Below are 16,003 nucleotides of genomic sequence, written 5' to 3' on the forward strand. Positions count from 1 at the left end.
ATGTCGATAATTCTTGTGCAGTAGCTCTTGTGTGTGCAGGGTTTTAAATTGACTCAAACCTCAAAGTTGTCAGTTTTCTATGTTTTTTTTTTTATTATTATTAATGAACATATCAGAAAAATGTGCCTCTCCACCTCTCCACTCCCTCTACTTTCCCTTTATCTTCACGTCTTCCTTCAACTGCTCGACACCGCACACACACACACACTTTTTCAGTCGCTCCGTCCCTTATCACTGCATTGTTTATCTCCCTCGCTTCTACCCACCCTGTGTTTCTTCTCTATCTCGGTCTCCTGGCATCAACCCTCCTCCTCTCCCCTTCCCCCTGGCTGACGTCACTCCGACTGCAGTGTGAGGTTCAGGGCTCGCTTGACAGTGCACATCATTCTGTCACGAATGACAAAGGCGGACGAGAACTAGAGGTGAAGGAGAGGGGAAGGGGGGGAATGAGGGGTGGAAGAAAAGGATAAGAGCCACACCCACGTGGCTGTGGCGTGTCGGGTGAACGCAATGTTTGGGCTGTTTGGCCAGAAAGCTGCAGGCAAGGTCGGCAGCTTCGGCGTTTTTTAACGATGTGACTCACTGTGGCGTGGTGCAGCGGACTGAGTGTGCGAGAGGGCTACGAACAGTGCTGTCGTGCTGATGTGTCAAGCAGGGAGGGGAGGAAGAAGGAAAGGGGGCTTTGGGGAACTAACTTTTCCTTGCGTACGCATGCACGTACAAGTGTCAAAAAGAAGGCGAGAGGAGGTTTGCGGGAGCCGAGGCGCAAGCAAAACCAGAGTGAGACACAGTGTGATTAGAATTTTAAAGGATTATAGGGTCTGTGCCTTCACACTCAAACAAGAAATTCAACTGCAGCCTCTCGCTGTGCAGAAATTTCCAGCTCCGGCATCAAAGCGCTGCCTCCTGCCACGCCGTGGTCTTTCATAGAGATAGAACAGCAGATCATCCACCAGCTAAGCACAGATATCTCAGGGTCCTGTCCCCAGAGGCCAGTTTGTTCTAGGAGCGCACAGCTGCAAAGAGACTGTAGAATATGTTGGCGGGTGTGTGGAGGATGGAGGATGGAGGCTTGAGGGACTCGCGCACTGTGCTGTATGATCTTCATCTCAGCTGTGTGTGTGTGTGTGTGCATGTGCCAATGTGAACAAACCTCGCAGCGCAACGGCTATAAGGCAAAAAATAGCCTTTAAAAAGCTCATATATGAAAATATATATGGGAATATGAGGGATTATAGGAGGATGAAGCTTGAAACTGGTTTATATTTGGTGATTTTAGTGAGTTTTACATAAAAAAAAAAGAAAGACGTTCTTCAGAATCAGGAATTTGTATCATCTGCAGATAAAACTGACTGATCTTCCAATAGACTCATAAGTGTAGAACCCCAGGAAAAAACTATGCACTAGTACTGTAATGCTGGTGTATAATAGGGGCCAGGAATACAAATTAGCTGTAACTAGCTTCCACATATAAGCATAAATCAATTAATCAAATAGTTGTCTTGTTATATTATACAAAAAGCACATTTTAAGTCTGAAGTTGGTCTGCAAACCGCTTTATTCAACTAGCCTAGCCATTTAAAAAGCTGAATAACCGTTATATTTCATTGGATTATCCCACAGATGCTTGATCAGTTTGGGATCTAATGAATTTGGAGGCTTGTGCTCTTCTTTAGGTTTTTCTGAGCTGTTCCTGAAGTGTTTTTGTGTCAGGCTGCATCCTACTGGGAATGGCTGAGTGTCATTGGTGCGGGGTGGGTGGGGGGCAGAACATGATTTAAATTGTCACAATATGGTCAATATTATTTATTTCTCCTGTCAGTGGTTTTAATATTGTGGCTGATCGGTGTAACGTCGTAAACAGCAGAAATACCAGATAAAGCACATTTCATAATTAATGCATACATGTATATGTCATAATTTTTTTTCATTTATTTTTCTTTTTTTTTTATCATGACATGTGTTGTCCTCCATGCAGTTTAAACAAATTACTAAAAACAATGACTTTTTCGTCTTCTTTTTATTTTATTTTTTTAATACAGCTGGCAGTTTAAAGTTAACAAACATATATAAAGACTGGAGGCAGTGCTGTGGATCGTGACTGGCTGATTCCTAAAGGGATGAATGAGTTAAGGGACCAGCAAATGAATGAATGGAACAAACAGACGTGACGTCGTGCGTTTTGCGTCAACATCGCGGAAGGATATCTTTTATAAATGAGGAGTATAGTTCCAGGATCTGGAACTACTTGTCAACGTAGGGAAAGGAACGGGGAAAAAACGATGTGCGATACCACTATTTTCCTTTTCAATCCGATATCAAGTGATACCAAGGCTGATGTCGATACTTTCAGACTTCTACTTGTGTATATGGAAATTATGTCTTTTACAATTAACATTTATGAATGTGATCATGAAAATTTTGTTTTATACATCTGTATACATGAATAAGAACCAAACATGCTGCGAACTATATAAAATCAGAGCAATTAAAGAGAAATGAAAATCTGAGAAAACTACTTCACTTTTTCTAAAAAATATATATATATATTTCTCTCTCTCAAAAGAAAAAAGAAGCTAAGACAAGCTGCTATGTTCTTTCGCGCTTATTACTTTTTTTTTTTAAGAAATTATTACAGATTCGGTGTCATGAAAGTATTAATATTTCTCGTGAAAACGGGCCTGGTATCGACATTTTGATATGAAGATCGATTCTAAAAAACACACGTCTACATGCGGAAGCATCGATATTTATTGAACGATACGTACATCGATACTTTAAAGGGCGCATGAATACGACGCTGGAGCTACACGTCGCCACTAGCAGGTGCACAACGTAGGAGGGGGAAACCATAAATACCAGGCGAAAGATGGCATAGCATATGTTGTTTTCACGTGTGCAGCGGACGGAAAATCTCCCCTGTCATAAACCACAAGCTCGTGCTTTGTCCCGAATAATGTCACGGTAAGTTATAGCAGCGGGCCACGGTCTCACCGCTGTGTGAGCTAGCTTTAGCATCTGTTGCTAACAGCTGACGAGTGGATACACGGACGCCGCTCTGAGTGGTTAGGAGGTTTATCAAACATTATAACACACATTTTATTCTGGAAACGCTTGTGGATAAATGTGACATGTATATTTTTTAAAAGAAATAACGTTATATTTTACCCGTTAGCTTTTAACTGTTCCAGACGTTAGGTTTGTCGTGACGTTAATTTAGCTGTTAGACGTCATGGCTGTGTATACATATGGAAATCAAGGGATGCTAAATACGTCAAGTGTCAAACATTGTTTTTATATATTTATATGTCTTACTTTTTCGGCATTTCTAAATGGGTAAGACTGGGTTAATGGTGACACATAATGCTGCAGCCTGTTTTTTAGGAGGAAAAAAACTACAATTAAGTCACATCCCAGCATGCATTGTGTTATTTATTTTTCGTTTACGCCACTCATTTTTTATATAGCTATTTGTTTTTAAAATGAAAGCTTTGGCACCGGAGATGTCTCTAAAACAGACACAGATACAGACTGGTGTTGCTATTTTTATTATTTTCTTTTTTTTTCCCATTAGCTTTCTTTCAGGGAACTGACACACCTGTTCATCGCAGTGGCTTAATTTACATTGTCAATATTTGTTCAACACCATACAGTCATTCTCGTTTGAGATTGTATACTTATTACCCATTGTCAGTCAGAGCACCACATGTTTGACTCCTGCAAAGTTATTCATCCCGCTGTAGAGCACTGAATACGCTGGAAATACAACAGTAGAAGAAGCTTTTCCATTACTTTACTCACAACACTGAAATGATTCAGTAGAAGAAGATGACCGAGTTTATCTTTTCAGTCACTTGTGTGATTCATTTGTTTCTGGATTCATTCCAACTGAAGAGAAACAATCCAATATCAATATTCCCATTAAAATAATAATAATCATCTGAATTTATTAAAAATAAATCCACATTTTCCTAATGAACCAAGTCTGTACTGATGTTGATTATTAGTGGAATGCTACTAATAATTTGCCAGTTTATTAGGTACGCTAAAATGAATGCATCCTAATGTAACGATCCTGCATTGAATCTTAAATTCATGACTTTTCAAATGTTCCGTTTATTAAAGTAATTTAACTGGTGGTTGGAGGATGTAGTTCAGGGCGCTGTTGACCTGGATTGTTGCTGTTGAGTGCAAACCACAGCCTCCAGATTGACAGTAGAGTTGCATCAACAGCTCTCTGCTGCTGTTAACCGATGCTCAACACCAGAGCCTTCATGCAGAGAAGATTTAGTGCAGGACTGTTATATTTGAATGCATTCACTAGTTTACCAAATGAACCGGCAAGTGAGTGTGCAGTCCATGTAAATGCAGCGAGTGACGCATGCCTCGGTGTGTAATCTGTGAATGGAAAGACGTGACGCGTGGCGGTGTGTGTGCACCGACAGAAACAGAGCGACTGCCGGCGAGAAGCGTCCGTTATTATTCAGCCAAAGCCATCAGGGCTGCACCGCTCTGACATACATGACTGCAGTGTGTGTGTGTGTGTGTGTCTGTGTGTGTGTGTGGGCATGCCTATTCATGAGAAGGCAGCATGAGTCGCCAATGTTGTGGTTACCGTGAGGAAAGACGGAAGGAGGTGTGTGAGAAGAGGAGGAGGAGGCTGGTGTTGTTTGGGCTGCACATTATCTCAGCTAAAAATTAAGAATCGTCCGCGTGGCCGTGAAAGGGAAGGACTTCGCCGTGCAGCAGGATGTAACTCATTTTCTCAGCAGAAGGGTGTAGACCGGTGTGTGTGCAAACATAGTAAGCACAGCCACACCTTAACAAAGGGAAAAGATGTCCTAGTGTTTAGAGGAAGAAGGTGAAAACTCTCTGCTTTAGGTCTCACGATAAGGCACCGTTCCTGGAGTTTGCATCCTTGGAAGGAAAATGTATGTGCTTTCAGGGAAGGGTTTTCAAACCACCCCAAGTCTTTATCTAGAATCTGTAAATACTTTCCCACCCACTATTAGTCATTTGTGGCGACTGACTTCCTGAATAGATTTCACATGTTGTGTACGACTTTGATTTTGTGCAACTCTTCTCTGTCGCCATGCTTTTTAGATAGAAAATGCAAAACGTATGCGAAAAGCAGCCTCGCGAGACCTCTTCTGAGATTTCTTAAGAGAGGATCACTGTCGGATTTTACTATTAAATATGGATTTGAATGGGAAATATGGGCTGCCCTGTGTAAATGAAGTGTATAATCTGTCTTTGCATTTGACGAATCCAGTTAATTGTTCCTCTTTTGGCTGCCGCTTCTTTAAATGTGTTGTATTTAGTCATTGTTGCAAATGAACGAGAGCGACATTTTCTCAGCTGATAAATTTGATTGTATGTTTATATTGTTTTAGCAATTTATATCGCGGTGATGGAAGAGTTTTTATGATTTTACATGTAGATAACATTATAAAGTCGATTATATATTAGAAAATGAATCTTTTAATGTGCTGCTAGTGTTGGACTCTTGAACAAATAATATTGGAAATTGATATTTAAACAATTCATTAGCTGCTGTTTCATGTAAACATTTTTTGCTAAAAATATGCTGCATTTTAGTCTTAATTTCATTATTGAAACAAAACTAAATGTAATAAGAGTCCTTTGAGTTTTACAGTTGAAATATTCTGGTAAATTTGAAATAATACAAAAAATGTTGAATGAGGTCTATAAATTAAGCCCAATTAAATGATAAGTAATTGGAATATAATTAAAATGAATTGTGCAGCTGTTCAGTACATTTACCCCAAAACTAAACTAAAATAAAATATTAATGTGTTCTTAATAATATAAAAAAAAAAGTATGTGGCAACTTCAGCTATAGTAATGGAGGACAACAAGCACAATTAGTTTGCTCTCAGGTTGTTAACACCTACACTTTCATAATTGTCTCTGCAACAAGGAACGTACTCCACATTGGCTCAGAATGACTCTTTTTCTCTGGTCTGTAAAATAAGTTGACACTTCTGATCGTGTGCAACAGTTTGCAGGCGGAGTTCTGCTGATGTTGGTTTTCTTGGCAGGTGATTAAACTGTTAACGTAAGAGAGTAGCTCTGAAATCCCACTGCTCCCCTGAGTTACGCACAAAGCTGTCCTGAAAGAACTTGGCCGTTCGCCAGACCTCAAATTGATTTCTCATCTCTCGTAAGCCGGCTGCTTGAATGAATCATCTTGCCGGGGTGTTTGCATGGTGCTCAGCCTCTCTTGTAGGTGGTGTGTTCTTCTTCGTGTGTGGTTTGTCAGTGGCCTCACAGGGTTAGTTTGTACTTTCCTCATGCGTCGTTTGTTTCTCAAGAACTGAAAGAGAAATCTGCTGAGATGTCTTTGCCACAAATAAATCTGCAGGCACAGCGACACTCGTGGTGCATCAGTAGTGCATTTGTTCTGCTTATTTTGGCTCGGCTTTGTTTGGCTCTGAATTCCTGCTCTAATGCGAGTTTATGCGCAGCACATGTTGCTCAGAGCTGTACGACTCTACGATCATCCAACGGGCCTGTGAGCCAGGCAGTTGGTTGATATCGTGTCGAATGCAGAGAGAAAATCCGTTGCCAGCTGGAAGTCGGCAGATGGGCGACACTGACAGAAGACGGCACGAGAACGTTGCCACGTTTTTAAAGCCCGGAGTCGACACTTGCTTGCCAGTTCATTAGGGACACCTACTGTAGCTGCTGATTAATCGAGCTGTGCAATTGTAAGAAATGTACAAATCTTCCCAGCAAAAATGACAAAGTGGGTTTGTTTGTACAAACTCCTCCAACTGTTTTCACAGAAAGATTCCTAAAAAAAGACTTTTTTACTCCTTAAAAATAGAGCATGAACACACAGAGTAAGATGATTAGCCTCCGGTAAGTACAGCAGTCATATGCCCATGAGATGAGACACAAGAATGTCTTTTGTCTCTTTCTCTCTCTCTCTCTGACTTACTGGGGTTGTGCAGAACTTCTGAGTCTCCTAGCAGAAGGAGCGGTGCGTTGTTACTTTATTGTTAGACTTGAGTGAACTCGTACTAAGGTACTGGCTTCTTTTCATTTTTTTTTTTTCCTTTTTAAATTTGTAGTTTCAGACGTTGCTTATGTTGAGGTTGTTTTCCCCTGAGAAGTTTGCAGCTGCAGCAACTAAATCAGCCTGGATTTTCATACCAAAGAACCAGTTGCGGTAATTTGATTGCAGCTTTGTGTGGACTGCAACGCTACGTTTCAACTGCATCTGAAGTGCTTTGGGGCATAACTTAAGGACATATTCACAATGAGCCTGTTTTCCTTCCTTTATCTCCTCCACAGAGTGGCAATCAGCTGATGTGTTTTCTCCAGAGTCTCTCCATATTGAAGTTATTGACTCTACTATCAACAAAATGTCAGGTATGGATTTGCTCAGTTATATATATATATTTTTTAATTTCTCTTAGTTCCTTTAACTTTAATAAATAAATCTTTCTCTGTTGTAGGTACCTACACGCCAGCTCCTGGTGGGCCTTTCTCTGCTCTCACTCCGAGCATGTGGCCCCAGGACATCTTGGCCAAGTACCATCAAGTGAGAACATGACTTTACATTTTGAAAAAACGGCATGTTAAGTGTTAAAGAAATCTTTGAAAATTATTTGACTTTAGTAGTTTTAGTTTGATCCAAGTACCACCAGTAACACGGAGGGGGTGGGGCTTCTTGACCTAAATTGTAGCCAGCCACCAGGGGGCGCTCTTTGTTTTGGCTTCAGAGCTTTATATTAGAAAGAGTCTGTCTACTTACTTTAAATATCTTAAATGAGCTTAAATTTGTGTACATGGACATAAATTACATGAACACATGGGTTTCACAGTATATATGATGCTAGCTGCTATTTTTCTAAGCCTTTAGTCTAGATAACTAGTTAGCATACGGCTAGGTTAACGTCAAACTTCATTTGTAAAGCAGTGTTGGATGTTGTTGAGATCAAGGTCTATGGTTCTCAACAATACGTTCTTCCAAACTGCTTGGTTGTATAATTATATGGTTGCTGTATCGGTCCAAACAACAGGTCTCGGTTTCATTCATTTGTTCTGGGGTAGAGTGTGACTGCTTTTGTTCTTGGAAACACCTGAGGGATAAATGCTCCTGATTTCAAACTAGATGTGAAAGCAGCCTACGATTCACAACTGAGACACATGCAAAGACGATCAAAAAAAAAAAAAGTTGCAAGAGCTTCGCCTCATGTCGCACTGTGTAATCTGATTTGTTGCATGGTATCGTCCCACTCTGAGATGAACACTAATGAAATGCATGTTGTTGTGTTTTTTTTTTTTTTTAAACCTTTACAGAAAGACCCTTCAGAACAGCCTGAACTTCAGTATGATGAGTTTGGCTTCAGAGTGGACACTGACGGTATTTTGTTCAGTTTCACACACAGACACACACACACACACACACACAACTGTAGCAGTTAAAAAAAAAATAAAAATAAAACCTTAACAACATTATCCACTCAAATGGAGTCCATGTGATTTCAGTAACATAAAAGAGTACAGTGCATGCCTTTCATTAAACGTTTTCTTGTTTTGGCTTTCTCAGTCGACTTATACCTTACGTGTTTTCCCCTGTATCATTGCTTGGATACACAAAATGTACAGCCACTTCCATTTTGTTTCTAATGTGTGCTAAACCCGTCTCTCAGACGACGGGGAGCCCAGGTCCTGGCTGGGCACCGAGGGCTCACCCCAGCGTGAAGACCCCCAGCAGCGGCTACGCTGGCAAGCCCACCTGGAGTTCACCCACAACCACACGGTGGGCGACCTGACCTGGGAGCTCATCGACCCCGTCCTTCCACGCTCCGAGCGCCTGCGTACCCTCGTGCTGGGCGGGATACCTCACAGCATGAGGCCACAGGTACGTGAGCCTTCACAGCAGTGGTGACCCAGTGGTGGCGTTGACTGGGAGTTCGGACACGGCGGTTACTGTTCTCATGTTTCTGTCTTTTAGCTGTGGATGCGTCTGTCTGGAGCTCTGCAGAAGAAGAGGACCTCAGAGATCTCCTACAGGGAAATCATCAAGAACAGCACCAACGACGACACCAGCACATCTAAACAGGTACAACAGAGTCCAACCACTAACATGTGGGTAGATGATTTTTGGAGGTTTGTTTCTGGAAACCTGCCGTGATGATGGATTGTTAACCTCTGGTTCTCAGATAGAGAAGGACCTGTTGCGGACCATGCCGACCAACGCGTGTTTCAACAGCATGACCAGCGTGGGAGTCCCGAGGCTGAGGCGGGTACTGAGAGGCCTGGCCTGGCTCTACCCAGACATTGGTTACTGTCAGGGCACGGGCATGGTGAGGAGCTCACACTTAACAGATCCACAACACGTCCAGTAAATGGTCCAGAGCTTTAAGTATTCTGGCACCGTGTGGCGTTTGATCGCAATAAGAAGAAAAAACAAAAAAAAACAAACTTGTTGATGTGGGATATTATCAGGTTCGAGCAGTCAGTTGAATTCACCTCCCAATGGAGGGAGGGTAACGCAGCTTTCCCTCTCTAAACTAACATCACTAACCAATCAGGTCTTGGAAAACTTGGTTGAGATCCAGCTGCAACTGATGCTGCATTCAAGGCAACTTGGGGAAAAATGAGTTGTCAAATCACTGCTTCCAAAATAAAAGTAAATATCAGATGCACATATTTTAATGTTCAGTAAACGGTGACAATATACTAAACTTATTTTTTGTCCTCTTCCAAGTGCATATTATGATAACGGAATTCTGAAATTTCCAAGTTGGAATATAGAATTTCCGAGTTTTCATGAAGGCATCATCCAAGCTGGCATTTTGTCATTGACGTCACTGTTGTTGGAAAGATGTGGAGTAAATTCATGAAGCTTTGAGAATGTGTCTTAACTGCAAACAAAGGACTTAAAAATAGTAGAAAAATAATAAATAACTAATATTAAATGCTAGGACGTACTTTTACAGTTAGAATATGATCTAAAGTTGGTTTTGTATAAATAGAAACTGAATCAAATTGTTAAATTGCTAACCGAATAATTCCTCAAATTATCTTGAACCCTTCCCCCCGGACCCTCTCCCAGGTGGTTTCCTGCCTGCTGCTCTTTCTCGAGGAGGAGGACGCGCTGTGGATGATGTGCGCCCTGATCGAAGACCTCCTCCCTCCGTCCTACTTCTCGTCCACTCTGCTGGGCGTCCAGACGGACCAGAGGGTCCTCCGCCAGCTTATCGTCCAGTACCTGCCGGCGCTCGACCGCCTCCTGCAGGAGCATGACATCGGTGAGCAGGAGTCAGAAGCAACAATGGCCGAGATTATCTAGAACTGTTCCATGTGACGCCCTCCTTCTCATTCATCCAGAGCTGTCTCTGATCACTCTGCACTGGTTCCTGACGTCGTTCGCCAGCGTGGTCGACATCCGCCTGCTCCTCAGGATTTGGGATCTGCTCTTCTACCAAGGCTCACTGGTTCTGTTCCAGGTCACACTGGGGATGCTCAAGATTAAGGTGAGTTCAGCTCAAACAGCTCAATAGCCATTTAAACTTGCTAACATGCTCAACAGTGATTGAATTTTTTTTTTTTGTTACTCCCTGACTCCAGGAGGATGAGCTCGTGTCCTCTGAGAACTCCGCTTCCATTTTTAACACCTTGTCGGATTTGCCGAGCCAGCTGAAAGACGGACCCACGGTACTGGGGGAGGCCATGAGGCTAGCGGGGACGTTATCCCAGGACGCCCTGGAAGCCCACCGACACAAACACCTCGCCTACATCTTAAATGAACAGGCGCAGCTCAACAATGGAAACAACGCAACACTCCACACCAACCTCAACAAGGTCCGTTAGAGTTGTCAAAGCACGTCACGGTCACAATAACACATCTGCCTTCATTCAGTCCATCCACAGAGAGAATGAATCCCGTGTTTGTTCTGTATGTTCAGGTGGTGAGGAGACAGTCTCTGCGCAGGAAGTCCACGCTGACCTCCTTGCTGTTTGGGGAGGACGAGGCAGAAGCTCTAAAATCCAAGAACATCAAGCAGACGGAGCTGGTGGCCGCTCTGCGAGAGGCCATAGGACGCACCGCGGAGCACTTCCACTGTCTGGACCCACGCCACTCCAGCACTGTGAGTCCACCGCACCGCTAAACAGGGTTTCACGTCCTCCTGTGGGACGCGTCCATTCATTTCCTCCCTCTCCTCCTTCCAGGACCTGACCCCCGACTACTCCATGGAGAGCCACCAGAGAGATCACGAAAACTTTCTCGTGGTGTCTCGCAACCGGCGGAGGCGGGCAAAGGCCCTGCTGGACTTCGAGCGCCATGACGACGACGAGCTGGGCTTCAGAAAGAATGACATCATCACCGTGAGTCAGGGTCTACACACGGGGATGCACAGAAATATGAGCAAGATATTCCTGAATGAGCCACTAATATTCCTGGTGACGTGCAGGAGGAATGTTTCATGCAGATGCAGCTGATTTGCTCGTATATCCTCCCAGAAACTGTTGATATCAAATGTAGGACTGTGATGCATCTTTACCTGCAAACTTAGTGCTTGTTGGTTCATGCAAAGTTCAGCTCAGTTGTGCTGAATAATAATCCTCCAAACTACTTATGCTGTTAAGATGACCAGTATAAAATCCACAATATTATCCTGTTACTCATCATGTTGCAGATCTTTCATTAATTCTTATTTCACTGAAGTGTCTTTCCTTTTCGTCTCTTAGATCGTCTCACAAAAGGATGAACACTGTTGGGTTGGTGAGCTCAATGGCCTCAGAGGTGTGTTTCTTCATATATCGAATACATCACCTGCTGCCATTTGGACGAAAGTTTTCTGATATTTAACACTGTCTGTGTCTCAGGTTGGTTTCCAGCAAAGTTTGTGGAGATTCTAGACGAAAGAAGCAAAGAGGTACAGACACGTTTTCAGCCTCACCGTGTTCGTGGTTGGTAGCATTTCATGCAGCATCCTAATGGCCGGACCGTTGTCTGTCCACAGTATTCACTGGCAGGCGATGACTCTGTGACGGAGGCGGTGACCGATCTGGTCAGAGGAACTCTGTGTCCAGCCCTGAAGGCCATATTTCAGCACGGCCTCAAGAAGCCGTCCATACTGGGAGGCCCCTGTCACCCCTGGTTGTTCATAGAGGAGGTAGAGGAGCTTTTTTTTTAGTTTCACTGTTAATTTCTTTAACAGAGATGATGCTGAAGATTTGATCTCGAGCCAGCTGGACCAGTAACAAAACAGAATAATCACCTATGAGTAACGCCAACACCAGAATTTTTCCAATGTTTTAGTGCAAATCATGACAAGTAAATTAAGATAATGTTTACATTTAATAAACTTTAACTTAACTGCTGCTGATATGATCTTCGTTAAACTGGTCTAAAGTGAAACAAATTCTCCAAAATATAAATAAAAGTAATGTTGGTAGTTGCAGTTTGACTGAATGTATAAATTAAAAGTTGACAAAAATGTCAAAAAAAAGATGACTTTTTGTACGATGAAAGATAAAAATGATTAAAATGTGACTAAAACATTTTGATCTAAAGACGGAGACTAAGACTAAATGGTTCCATATTTCACATCAGTATGTTGTATCAAATTAAACATTATCTCTTCTCTCAGGCGGCCAGTAGGGAGGTGGAGAGAGACTTCAACTCTGTCTACTCTAGACTGGTGCTGTGTAAAACCTACAGGTAAAACAAACAAAAAAACGCTGAACATATGTTTAAGATGTATTTGTTCACTGTTAAAATCAACCTCTGTGTATTGTCTTCAGGCTAGATGAAGATGGCAAAGTCCTAACACCAGAGGAGCTGCTATACAGAGTGAGTACACGTCTCCTAACATAGTGTAACACAGAGTGTCATGGCTTCAGTGTATTGTTTTAGTGAGGAACGTGTGTCTGCTCTCCCCAGGCGGTGCAGTCGGTCAACATGAGCCACGACTCGGCACACGCTCAGATGGACGTCAAGTTCCGCTCTCTCATCTGCGTCGGCCTCAAGTGAGTTTTCCTGACAGTTGATCGATGAGGAGCGTCTCAGACGCTTCCTGTTTGCTCATCGCCGTGTGTCCGTGTGCAGTGAGCAGGTGCTGCACCTGTGGCTGGAGGTGCTGTGCTCCAGCATGGCCGCCGTAGAGAAGTGGTATCAGCCTTGGTCGTTCCTGCGCAGCCCTGGATGGGTACAGATCAAGTGTGAGCTCAGGTAAGAAACGTGTTCTAAACGTGGTGAAAGAGCCTTTAAAATGAATACGTTCTCCACGTAACTGCTGCTGTGGTCGTCTCCTCAGGGTCCTATCAAAGTTTGCCTTCAGCCTCTCCCAAGATTGTGAGCTACCTGACAAGAAAGAGGTGAGACGAGTACATCATCACAGCCCACAGCAGCAAAAAGCAATTCTCTGTGACCGAAGCGTTTTCAGGGGAGACAAACTGTCTGACTTCATGCTGTTTCAGAAATCCACTATTCTGAAAGCAGAAGTTATGGATGTGCTGGTTCAGCATCACCTCTTTAGTTGGGATCTCTAGGTAAAACGAGACTGTAGTTGTTGGTTAGACTTCTAATCTAAACTGTGGCTTTTGACTTTGCGCTATTTAGTTTGTGCCAGTTCATTAGGTACACTCGACAATCCATCCTAAAGTAAGAGTCCTGCCCCAAGTCTCCTCTTCATGAAGGTTCTGGTGTCAAATAACTTCATCCACAGTCGTGCCTGTTATTTTGGCCACTCATAGTCAGTGTGCCAGGCTAAGTAACGCTTGTCCACTGTCTTGATCTGCTGTACCTGAGAGAAACTTGGTTAGAAACAGAGCAAACACTCACCAGAAACTTGCAGACATTCTCGTTTAAAATCCTGCTCTAAATCTCCTCTTCATGGAGGTTCTGGTAGTCAGCAATGGTTTGAATTAACCAAAGGGCTGTCGATTCAACTCTGCTTTAATTTTGGAGGCTGTCGAGGTTACACATGTTCCTATTATTTTGACACTGCAGTCAGTGGGTTGTGCTAAGCTAAATAACAGATCAACCACCGTTCTGACGCTGTTTCAACATTCAAACATTCATGAAGGAGATTCAGAGCAGGGACTGTTACATTAGAATCCACTAGTGTACCTAATGAACTGGCAAGTGAGCGTATATCTGTCTCCTTTAGCTTCTACGTCTTGCTCACTTAGGGCTAGAGGTCTTTTCTGCAGGAGGTAATTGCTAGAATATGAAAATGCCTGGAGCACAGAGGACAGAAAATCAAGTCTTTGTACATTTCATGTGTTTCTCAGGAGAAGGAGCAGAAGCCGCTGAAGGAGGGAGTTCAGGACATGTTGGTGAAGCATCACCTGTTCAGCTGGGACATCGACGGCTAGACACGCAGCAAAAACAAAAAGGAAGGAAAAAAAAAACATTTAAAACGCAACTCGTCCTGCGTCTGTGTGTCGTTGACGTCTCCTCACCTGTTCCTTACAGACTGTCGGTCATTATTTAGGCGAAAGGAAACTCCACAGACCACGACTGAAACTCATTAAGTGCAACAGGTTGGTATGTGCTGCAGCATGTGTACATTATAGTGCATACTTTATTTTCATTCATATTTCGTGTAGGAAGGTTCACAGCAAGGTTAGGAATACACGCGTACAACACTCCTGCTGTACACAGTAGTGTGTACTCCTGGGACTGGAGCACAAAACCAGTTCAGTGACCTCCTCAGTGCTCTGGTCATTCAGCTTTTCAGTGTGTTTTTCTGCAGGCGTGAGTGATCATTACTCTGTAAATGCCCCCAAATTTTAAGACCAAAATAGAACATTCCTAAACATGAAGCTGTAAAGTTTATTTTTGAGAAGAGTTAAATCGATATTCTGAATTCCACAAAAAAAAAAAAACACTAAAACACCAAAAAAAACCCTCCATTTAATCCAGATGTTGCACATGCCAAGTATAGCCTTTTCAGATTGTGATACAAAACTCGGGGTTGTGTGTGTGTGTTACCATGACAGTGGTAGCGAGACGTCTGCACTTGTATGATATACTGTACACGGAGCAGATACTGTTTGTGTTACAACAAAATTATATATATATGGTCTATAATTTGTTATGTTGTTTTTTTTTTTGTATATAAACACATTTGTTGCTTCTAAATGTAACATTAGGCAGGATTTTATCATTGTTACTTCACATATTGAACTTAAAAGTACATTCAGTCCCCGTTCAGATGTTGGGTTGATGATCTAATCACAAGGGACCAGCTTTAAGTCCAGGGGTGAACACACTCAGGACGCATGCGACTGATCTGAAATCAGACCACCTCCAAACGTGGTCTGATTTCACATCAGTCAAATGCCTGTTCATTAGTAATGAGCCTTTTGAAATATTCTGTCTTAGTCGCTGAAACGAAGTAAGAAACAAATCCAAACAAGGATGAATAAATTACAACTGCTGCGAATATATTGAACTTTACCACGAGAGATTTGTTTTGCTCCAAACAGCACAGCAGGGAAATGACGGTGGAGGTTTACAGGGTTTGAGTCATAATCTGAGCTTCATAGCTAATGTCAGGACGGAGGTAAATATTAAATATGACTTTGAAGCTTGTAAAATATGCATTATCTCTCCATGACGTGCAGCTCACAGATGTTCATGGTCCTGATGCAGATGTTTTTCTATCGAACCCTAAAATCATGCTAGTGTTAATTTCGCACACATGGCGTGAAACTGAAATTAGATCTGAAGCGCTGGCTGGAGACACGTGTGGAGACATTTCGATTCCAGGTGTGAACACGGGTACTTAAAGCTGGAAACTTGTGATTGAGATGCCTGGGTTGGACGTTACCTCACTAAAGCATGGTGGAGGCAGCATCATGCTGTCAGGCTCAGAGGACAGGAAGGGTCAAGAACTGTGTGCAGAAAAACCATGTAGCTTAAAGAAAATTCTTTCGTTTGACAGAAATTTCCAATTAAAACCACAAAGCATAAATATTTTGAAAACCCGTCCCTTATCCTGTTGTTATT

At 42.6% G+C, this 16,003-nt stretch overlaps 1 protein-coding gene across 1 annotated transcript; it reads left to right on the plus strand.

Annotated features, from left to right (window-relative positions):
- The first annotated feature begins 2,770 nt into the window (after positions 1-2,770).
- sgsm3 (small G protein signaling modulator 3) lies at positions 2,771-15,982 on the plus strand. The gene is made up of 21 exons (XM_047571412.1): positions 2,771-2,964; positions 7,321-7,398; positions 7,485-7,570; positions 8,332-8,395; positions 8,685-8,896; positions 8,990-9,097; positions 9,198-9,341; positions 10,094-10,289; positions 10,369-10,514; positions 10,609-10,842; positions 10,947-11,129; positions 11,212-11,367; positions 11,731-11,785; positions 11,869-11,918; positions 12,006-12,158; positions 12,636-12,706; positions 12,790-12,838; positions 12,929-13,014; positions 13,094-13,216; positions 13,302-13,362; positions 14,281-15,982. Exons 2-21 carry the CDS (start codon positions 7,392-7,394, stop codon positions 14,362-14,364), a joined length of 2,268 nt encoding a protein of 755 aa, XP_047427368.1. The 5' UTR covers positions 2,771-2,964; positions 7,321-7,391; the 3' UTR covers positions 14,365-15,982.
- The last annotated feature ends 21 nt before the right edge of the window (positions 15,983-16,003 follow it).

This window comes from Mugil cephalus, chromosome 20 (genome assembly GCF_022458985.1).
Source record: "Mugil cephalus isolate CIBA_MC_2020 chromosome 20, CIBA_Mcephalus_1.1, whole genome shotgun sequence".
Classification (NCBI taxonomy): domain Eukaryota; kingdom Metazoa; phylum Chordata; class Actinopteri; order Mugiliformes; family Mugilidae; genus Mugil; species Mugil cephalus.